This window comes from Mandrillus leucophaeus, unplaced genomic scaffold (assembly GCF_000951045.1).
Source record: "Mandrillus leucophaeus isolate KB7577 unplaced genomic scaffold, Mleu.le_1.0 Scaffold338, whole genome shotgun sequence".
NCBI lineage: Eukaryota > Metazoa > Chordata > Mammalia > Primates > Cercopithecidae > Mandrillus > Mandrillus leucophaeus.
This window is the reverse complement of record NW_012103565.1, coordinates 3,063,031-3,073,454: the sequence shown is the minus strand read 5'-3', so window position 1 is coordinate 3,073,454 and position 10,424 is coordinate 3,063,031. Positions and strand designations below refer to the sequence as shown.

The 10,424-nt window shown below is 40.4% G+C and overlaps 1 protein-coding gene across 2 annotated transcripts in view; it reads right to left on the bottom strand.

The window, feature by feature from the left end:
• Positions 1 to 2,307: 2,307 nt before the first annotated feature.
• Positions 2,308 to 10,424, bottom strand: part of RCBTB1 (regulator of chromosome condensation (RCC1) and BTB (POZ) domain containing protein 1) — a 70,180-nt gene continuing 62,063 nt past the window's right edge. For both annotated transcript variants that reach the window (XM_011988784.1, XM_011988783.1), the window contains exon 13: positions 2,308 to 4,631. In XM_011988784.1, coding sequence (XP_011844174.1) covers positions 4,491 to 4,631 — 141 coding nt within the window. In that variant the 3' untranslated portion in view covers positions 2,308 to 4,490. The remainder of the gene's footprint in view (positions 4,632 to 10,424) is intronic.

Genomic DNA, 10,424 nt, shown 5'->3' with positions numbered 1-10,424 from the left:
AAAAAAAAAAAAACTAGAGAAGCGAAGATCCCCTCCAACAACCTCTGAATAGATTTCCCCTAGGCAACCTCTGTCTCCCGGATTCAAGCAATTCTCCTGCCTCAGCCTCCCAAGTAGCTGGGACTACAGGCGCGCACCACCACGCCCAGCTAACTTTCATATTTTTAGTAGAGGCGGGGTTTCACCGTGTTAGCCAGGATGGTCTCGATCTCTTGACCTCGTGATCCGCCTGCCTCGGCCTCTAGTGCCAGGATTATAGGTGTGAGCTACCGTGCCCAGCCATCTTAGCAAAGTTTATCTAATCATTTTGATGTCATGATCTTTATTTTAAAAAAAACATTTGTCCCCCACTTTACTTTCACGTTTAAGCTGTGACTCACAGCACGTAACTGTGCATCATGGAGCACCACGTGTTTCGCGGCCATGAGGCCAGCTACTGGGCAACCTCTAAGGCGGACCCGAGTATGAACTTCAGCTATGTCACTACTGAAAAACTTGAATCCGATTATTTAATCTGAGAATAATGCTGCCTACCTTATGGGACAAAATATGGACAGTAAATAAAATGTGAAGCAGAGAGCACAATGTCTGGCACTGTGGGAAATAAATGTAAAACACATGCACGCACCCACACACACTCCCCTTGCCAACATTTCTAGCTTATTTTCTCCATTCTAACCAAACTTAATTATGGTAAGTTCTGGAAGGCTCATTAGCCCCCATCTCTAAGCCTTTGCTTGTGCCTCTAACTTTTTGGAGATGAGCTAAAAGGACACTTTATATTTTCCCCTACCCAACACAAGTGTTATCTTCAGAACAACTAACTGCTTGTCATGTGTAACCCTATTTCTGTATTAGTCTGTTCTCACACTGGTATGAAGAAATACCAGAGACTGGGTAATTTATAAAGGAAAGACATTTAATGGACTCAGTTCCGCATGGCTGGGGAGGCCTCAAGAAACTGACAATTGTGGCGGAAGGGGAAGAGGCCCGTCTTACGTGTGGCAGGTGAGCGAGAGCACGCAGAGCCCAGGAAGAACTGCCATTTATAAAACCGTCAGATCTCATAAGAACTCCCTCACTAGCATGAGAACAGCATGGGGGAAACAGCCTCCATAATCCAGTCACCTCCCACCAGGTCTCTCCCTCAACACCTGAGGATTACAATTCAAGATAAGATTTGGGTGGGGACACACAGCCAAACCATATCATCCTATTTGGTTTTCTCTCACTGACTGTTATGAAAAGCTCTTTATAAGTATCTCATTGTGTTGTTAATTCCTAAACCTATCTCCCTCTCTCCTAATAATTCATATATTCCTTGAGGATAAAGAATATGTCTTTCCCTTCATGTAAGTACCCCCAAAGGTACAGACACATTTTTCTACTGTGCCAGTTCAACTGTACTACCTTTCAGCAGGAATAAAATCCAAAGATTTCTATGATATGTGTTTGTGTATAGTTGAGAATCAAGCAGTTGACATGTTCATGGTGTACCTATTTTTAACCTGATACCCATTAAGAATCACACTACTGATTTTTTGTTGTTGTTGTGGTAAAATATATATAACCTAAAATTTGCCATCCCAATCATTTTTAAATATATGGTTCAATGGCATTAAACATTCATTTTTGTGCAACCGTCACCACCATCCACCTAAAGCAACGTTCCCCAACCTTTTTGGCACCAGGGACTGGTTTCATGGAAGACAATTTTTCCATGGACCGTGGGATGGGGCGGTTGGTGGGGGGTGGGGAGGATGGTTTTGGGATGAAACTGTCCTACCTCAGACATTAGATTCTCATACAGAGCACATAACTTAGATCCCTTGCATACTCAGTTCACTATAGGGTTTGCACTCCTATGAGAATCTAATGTTCTAATGTTGCCACTGATCTGACAGGAGGCGGAACTCAGGCAGTAATGCTCACTCACCCGCCACTCACCTCCCGCTGTGCGACCTCTTCCCAACAGGCCAGGGGCCAATATGGGTCTGTGGCCTGAGGGTTGGGGACCCCTGACCTAAAGGACTCTTCATCTTGGTAAACTGAAACTCTGTATCCATTAAACAAGTTCCCCATTCTCCTCTCCCCTCAGACACTGGCAACGGCCATTCTACTAAGTCTCTATGAATTTGACTAAGAACATCACACAAGTGGCAGCACATACATAGTATTTGTTTGTGACTGGCTTCTTTCACTTAGCATAATATCCCTAAGTTCACCTCTGTGTACCATGTGTCAGAATTTCTTTCCTCTTTAGGGCTGCAGACTACTGATTTTCAGTGAAAAAAACAACTCTACGTGCCTGTTTTAATGTTACTTTGTTTATTAACATGTCATTCTAAATATTACATAAATACAGCCTATATACTAGAGTATCAAACATTGTTCCAGTAAGAAGTTCAAGACTACATTTAGGGCTATCTTAAGAAATATGAATACTTTGGCTTCCATTATTATATTAGATGAAAAAATCAGTTCAAATAAGAGTTGTCATATCCTGCTATGATTAACAACAAAACCAAGTAGAAAAATAAGAGAGTGTATTTAAAAAAAATAAAGATGATCAAATGCTTTTTGAAGGACTTGTTCTCTTCACTGCCACACATACACAAATGACTTAGTAATCTAACATGAGAAGTGGTCTTTGACTTATATTAGGAACTTGGTAAATATTTGTAGAATGAATGAACTATCTATGGATATGAATTTACTACTTTAATTTGTGCTTTTTTTGAAAAAAAAATTTTTCAAGTAAGAGCAATAGTAAACATACTATTTTGTTCACATTTTGCTCAGATCATAAGCCTATACAACAGTGATTGTTACAAACACCACCCATCACAGCACAAATCAATGTGCATTTCTGAACCTAGTAAGAAAGGTTCTATCATGTTGTAGAATGAATTCTAACAGAATAATTCACTGGGCTTCAATCACTTGTGATATGGTCAAGAAAAGGGGGCTGGAGCTACTAGGCTTGTCTCTATTTCAGCTATCAATGAATTCCTATCTTTGAGGCCTCACTCCCCTTCCCACCCCAACAGACACAAATTTAAAAACATTGCTAACAATAGTAACTGTAGCATGTCTTCACCCACTTGTAATTTGGCTCTGAAAATGTACTCAGGCTCCAGGTTCAGAAGAGAGACCTTCCAAGCAGGAGACAAAGTTCACTAAGGGAGCTCACTCCAATGGAAATGAGTTCATGGACCAGAGAGCAAAGCAAAACATTGTTCTTAAAGCAAGCTCAATGGACACGCATGATGAAACGCACAGCTGAAGACTCTCACACCCCAAAGTCACCTTTCATAACCAGTTCAAAACCACCACCGTCTTTTAATAGGATCTTTTCAGGAACGCCGTAATTTGGGTGCTTTTTCAAGGTGAAATTGTGCTAAATGTTATACCTAAGATGTTTAAAAACAGAGGAAAACCAAAAGTGAAAGATGAAAAAGTTTCAAATAAGCCAGTGTGTGATGGATTTGACCTAAAGTAGATAAAGCAAATTCCATTAAGTCCTGTAAGAGGGCTGACTTGAAGAACCACTTCTTCCAGTCATATATTATAGATATGATGATTCAGCAGCCATAATTTAGGAAGGCAAGAGTATATATGTCATTATTTTCCTCTTAAGTTTGCATTTATAGAAGAAGGTGGTGGGGGGACAATTTGAACTTGAGTTCTCAAGCTCTACCTTAATGAAATAAAACACTGTTGGATAAGTAGTGGAGATTCTAATTTATAAAATATTCACCTTCATCAAACTTCTTTCATTATTAACTTTTCACAGATACTTCTAGATTACTACTCTTTATGCACTTAAATCTTAAGAGAAATCTTGACTAACCTAGAAAATTTATCTTTACATAATTATCATTTCAATAGGTTTAACTTACGTTAAACTGAATATTACTTTGATATATCTTGAAGTTAAAAAAGTCAACACAAGCACACAAACAAAAGTCTGAAACAATCTTAATTATTCCTTCACAGTAAGGCTACTAAGCTAGCAACTAAGACAGCACTTAACAATCCCCAGGTCAGCATCTTTAATTCACGATGGGGCCTCTCCATTCGTCTCACAATCCCCCAACTACCACTGCTCCTGCTGTCAGAAGATTGTTGATATGTGGCCCAGGAGAGTTGCTGCCAACTTCCCCTTTCCAAGTTCAGAAGTTCCTCTAATCAAAAATGAAAACAAGACCAAAAACGACTAAACTTTCACTCTTTTACATGTACCAGCCCAAATTTAAGAAAGGTCACATTTAAAATACACTTATCTGGAAACAAGAGTTGTTTCAAATGGGCTCAAGAAAAGCCATACACCCTTGATATGTTCTTACACAGACAACTGTGTCCCAGATGTGGAAAAAAACAACCTGATGGTCTTTTACCTGCAGAATTACATCACCCGTAGAGCACAAACCGGACACATCCTCAACAGTGCCCCAGAGCACTCACACAGAACCCAGCAGCCTTGCGCTTCAGTTCTTAAAGGCTCCACATTTACTGGCTTTAGCAATGAATTCCTTTAGCAGAGGGCCATCCATTTGCCAAAATGCTGCAGTCTGTGTAACTTCTGTCAAATGATTGATGCAAAACTTAAAGCAGAATTCTTCTAAATCCTGGACACACACAACACAAATAAAAACAAAAAGCGCTTTTTTAGGCAACTTTGATTGAATCACTTCTCTCTAAGCCCTTCACCCCAAACCTCTCACCCTCCCCCAGAAAAGATATTTGAGAGGCCAGATACCTAAAACTAGGCAAAAAGGTGACCACAGGTAGGTGTGACAAAAACACATACTATTTATTCAACGCAGTAAGAGCAATGGTCCCCTAACTCAAAGTGTGACTCTTCAAAACACACACACATACACACGTGCATGCACACACACACACACAAGACCTACAGGGGAAAGAATTTCCTGCACAATTATCACATAATCTAGTTATAGTCAAAGACACTGTTGTAAAAGGCAGAATGAATGCCACTTTATTCCACAGAATGTGTTTTGTCACATTCAAGACATCAGAGAAAAGAATTAAGCTGTGGGTTAGTTTAAGAAGCAGAAAGGTAATGAAGAGGTATGGTCAACCTAAAGTGGCACATTAAAAAGAAAATCCCAGCCAGGCACAGTGGCTCACGCCTGTAATCCCAGCGCTTTTGGGAGGTCGAGGCAGGTGGAAGGTCAGGAGTTCGAGACCAGCCTGGCCAACATAGGGAAACCCCGTTTCTAGTAGAAATACAAAAATTAGCCAGGCGTGCTGATGGGTGCCTATAATCCCAGCTGCTCGGGAGACTGAGGCAGGAGAATCGCTTGAGCCCGGGAGGCAGAGGTTGCAGTGAGCCAAGATCGCACCACTGCACTCCAGCCTGGGTGACAGAGCAGAGGCTCTGAAAGAAAATCCCAAAAAATTCACCTTAAATTCACTTTTACGCTCTCCTAATAATGACTTTATTTTTAAAGCCATGAAGAATAATAATACTACAACTTCCACTACACTAATATCTCAGAAAGTCAATCCCACAGAAGTATATTTACACAGATTAGTTTTCAGTCAGACAAACAGAAGTCACCAATTACCAACATTCAGGGGAGTAACATCCACAAGTGGTACACCAGAACCATTTCAAAATCAATCCCTGCCTATGCTAATCCACCCTTTCATCTCCTGCCAAACTTTAATATAGTCTGTCCCTTCGGATGTTGGAATATATATTTATTAAATCGATCAGGCACCTGAAATGCATGTAAAGACTCAATATATAAAAGGAAATTACACTAAAAGCTCTTATCACAAATAGCTTGACTTTATTATAACTTGGCTAGCTGGTAAGTTCTAAATTGAAGGTCATTACTCCGGGTTCTATTGAACCAGAAGCTCGACAACATTTCAACTGCAGGTTTTGACCGCACATTTCCAGCCACCACGAGATGGGCATGTTAGACAGAGTGGAAGGGGCCCACACAAACATGGAGAGACCCCTCTTCTGCTCTCAGCACAGATGTCGGCAAACAATGATTTCCTTGTTCTAAGGATCCTCCTGTCCCTGGCTAAAAGATACCCAAAGTAAACTCCAGAAACCCACCCAGTCACATAACCATTAAGAGATAAACCACAGGCCGGGCACGGTGGCCCACGCTTGTAATCTCAGCACTTTGGGAGGCTGAGGTGGGTGGATCACGAGATCAGGGGTTCGAGACCAGCTTGACCAACATGGTAAAACCCCGTCTCTACTAAAAATACAAAAATTAGCTGGGTATGGTGGCGTGCACCTGTAATCCCAGCTACTCAGGAGGCTGAAGCAGGAGAATCACTTGAACCCAGGAGGGGGAGGTTGCAGTGAGCCGAGATTAAGCCACTGCACTCCAGCCTGGGCAAAAGAGCAAGACTCAGCCTCAAAAAAAAAAAAAGAAAAGAAAAGAAAAAGAAAACAAAAAAAGAGAGATAAATCACAGCTAATGAGTACTAGCCAGCTGCTGTTTCGTTTGTTTGTTTTCTAGATAATTTGAAATGCACTTAGGATGCTAGCACAGTCTCTGGATTCTTGTTTTTAATCAGAGATTCCCAGTGGGCTAAATGCATAACTAAATGCTCCATATATTAAAATAAACTAAAATGTGAAACTGGATAAAGTATTCCCTCTCAGATTATTATTCAAGAAAAAGCGGCCGGGCGCGGTGGCTCACGCCTGTAATCCCAGCACTTTGGGAGGCGGAGGCGGGCTGATCACAAGGTCAGGAGATTGAGACCATCCTGGCAAACACGGTGAAACCCCGTCTCTATGAAAATACAAAAACTTAGCCGTGCGTGGTGGCGGGTGCCTGTAGTCCCAGCTACTTGGAGGCTGAGGCAGGAGAATGGCGTGAACCCAGGAGGCGGAGCTTGCAGCGAGCGGAGATCGCCACTGCACTCCTGCCTGGGCGACACAGCGACACTCCATCTCAAAAAAAAAAAGAAAAATCACTACGCCTCGCATTATCACCCCATGATTAATAAATAGCTCTCAGGACTAAATTATATTCCACAGGGACATAAAAGTCACATTTTAAAATTTAGTTATCAAAAACAGAAAACTTTATTCACACATAACTTTGGAAGTAGCCAGTCATAACGACAAAAAGTTATTTAAATCATGTAATATATCAGATAAGAATCTTTAAGTATTAAATTTTAATGACATAATTTCAAATTCGCAGGAAGAGTGCAGTGAACTCTGGCATCAAACCTCATCAGTTTTGTGTCTATTGATGTAGAACTCAAGATCTTTCTACTGTATATGAAAAAGTGAGTTTAAAGTGAGTTTATTCAGCTTACTAATTGTGCAGCAAATACCTTGAGTATAAACTTTAAGAAGTTCTATGACCAGGTACGGTGGCTCATGCCTGTAATCCCAGTACTTTGGGAGGCCAAGGTGGGCAGATCACCTGAGGTCAGGAGTTCGAGACCAACCTGGCCAACATGGAGAAACCCCGTTTCTACTAAAAAAAAAAAAAAAAAAAAATACAAAATTAGCTGGATGTGGTGGCGCATGCCTGTAATCCCAGCTACTCGGGAGGCTGAGGCAGGAGAATCGCTTGAACCCAAGAGGCAGAGGTTGCCATAAGCAGAGATCGTGCCACTGCACTCCAGCCTGGGAGACAGGAGTGAAACTCCGTCTCAAAAAAAAAAAAAAGGAAGTTTTATACACAATGTAGGTATACAAATGGTGCCGCTAATCACAATTCACTTTATATACTCATGAAAATGGTTCTATCAAACTGCCTTCCCTTCACCTCCAATTAGTTTGAACTGCTGAGGTATCTGGGTATGCAATAAATATTAAAAAGTTCCAAACATTAAAAGTCAAACTAGAGAATGCTGAAAACAATCTAAATCTGGGTTGTGTAAGTAACTAATTAAACCTTGGTTGAGGCAGATCTATGTAAAAGGAAGCCCTGAACGCATGTGGTGAGGGACGTTTGAATTTGCAAGTTCACCAGAGAGTGGCACAGTCAAGCAGAACCACTTAGCAACCAGTGCCCACCGTCGGTTTGCCCTTAATGAGCGAATTAGACAAATGCCCTTCTGACTTGACCTCTCTTTAGTAGTATAAGAATCTACATAATCTGTTCCTTTCATTCTGCAAAGGATCAAATCTTCAATAACACAGGCAAGAAAATGCAACTCTTGCCCAAGTAAGAAGTCAACTATAACAGGGCTGGTTATAGTTGACTTCTTACTTCTAACTGGGCTTTAAATAAAACAATTCCAAGAAGGACAAAAAGGATCATGTGACCAGGAGATGAACAAAGTTCCTGACGGAATGAAAGAGTCCTCTTACAGCCCATGGAATAGGGAAGTGAAGAGCATAAAAATGGAAGGGTCTTCTTGGTATTAGAAACTGAACTCTGTTTATGACGTTATGTGGTGGAATGATTATAAAGTGTTCTAACGCAAATGAGATAAAATACCAGATTTATTGTCATTAGCAAAGAAGATAAAAATAAAAACTGCTCTTCTGAAATAATTTATAAATCATTCCAAATCTTTCAACACTTAAACTATTCCAATCAATATATATATTCTGAAAATAAGTTGTTTTTCCTTTCCACAAATTTTCTTTAGTAACAAAACAAAACACAGAGAATTGATGATCTTAATACCCTCGTTTTTAAAAATGCTAAGGCAGCCTCTAAGGGAGTTCTTACCCCATCCTAAAATTCCAAAGCTAAACTAGTTGAATGTTAATAATTTGAAGACCACCTAACCAGGGTGAGCAGGTGCCTTGGCATTACAGCTTCCCCCAAGACACATCCCAGATGACACAAGATCATGAACCACACCTAACTCTGTCCAATCTGTTGTTAAAGTAACTGCAAAAATAAAACCCAAAACTGTCAGTCTATAATTCATGTTATAGCACACCAAGTACTAAATATTCCAAATCAAAGAAGTTTTTTGTTTTCAAAATGTACTTAAACATTCTACCATATGGGAGAAACATAATTTATCTCATTACGCAAAAAACATGTATCAGCTTACTGCTGATTGAAGACTTTTAATTTGGGCCACAAAAAGAAGAAAAAAATGCTGGCCACCAAGCCTTAGCACCAAGCTGTCCAATACTCAGACCCCAGATCAACTTCAGAATTAGATTCCTGGGCTCATGTTTATTGCTCCCCTCCAAAAGTAAGATCATAAGTTGCTCAGCACATAGGATTTTCTGGAAAGTTCTCTACTCCGGTTAAACAAATAATACTTCCCAGCTGTTTCTCTTAATGTTCAAATACACATAAAAATAAAAAATTTCCTGAAAAGAATCACTTTACAGTGTGCGACTGATCTATCTTGAAACAATGTTTTATCCACATTTTCTCCCTGATGTCAATACTTATTCAGGTCTGCACCAAAGGAATATTTCAATGTTCCTTTGTCAAGTCCTTCTTAATAAAACTTGTGGACAGTTTGATAACACATTCGTAGCAAGAGCTCTACAATCATCAACTGACTTTTGAAACTCCCTGTCACTACTGAGTCCGTACATTTTTGTTGCTTTACTGTGTGTACATTTGCTTCAAAGCTATCTTGTCAAAAGGGGGCATGGAGGAACCTCAGATACTTTCGTAGAAAGAGAATAAACATTGGAAGCAGGTAGTCTCCATCTTCCTAGCAGTTTGGCCCACAAAACGAAGGCAAAGTCATCTAGTATCTCCAAGTTGAGTTCTAAAAATAATAGTTTTTGCAGTCAATTTCTAACCTGACTCATCAGTAGCCTCCAATCAACTAATAAACACAATAAGAGGGCTTTCTTTCTAAGAGATGGCGGTCTCACTATGTTGTCCAGGCTGGTCTCAAATTCCTAGCCTCAAGCAATCCTCCCACTTCAGCATCCTGAGTAGCTGGAATACAGGCATGAGCCACTGTGCCCAGCTATGGGTTTTAATTTTGTACTCCAGAACTTCATTCATATACTCACTATATCTTACAGTATTAAGGAAATAAAATGTAAAAGCACATTAGTCAATTATGTAACTTGTATTACAACCTAAGAAATATACCCTAGAAAGAGTCCTGGTGCAGTGGCTCATGCCTATAATCCCAGCACTTTGGGAGGCTGAGGTGGGAGGGACACTTGAGCCCAGAAGTTCAAGACAGCCTGGGCAACATAATGAAACCCTGTCTCTACAAAAAATAAAAAATAAGAAATTGGCTGGGTGTGGTGGCACACACCCGTAGTCCCAGTTCCTGGACTGGGAAGGAAGGAGGACTGCTTGAGCCCGGGAATTTGAGGCTACAGTGAGCTGTGATCACACCACTATGCTTTAGCCTGGGCGACAGAGCAAGACCCTGTATCACCAGGAAAAAAAAAATTACATATAAATTGTAAATACACACACACACACACACACACACACACACATATATATATA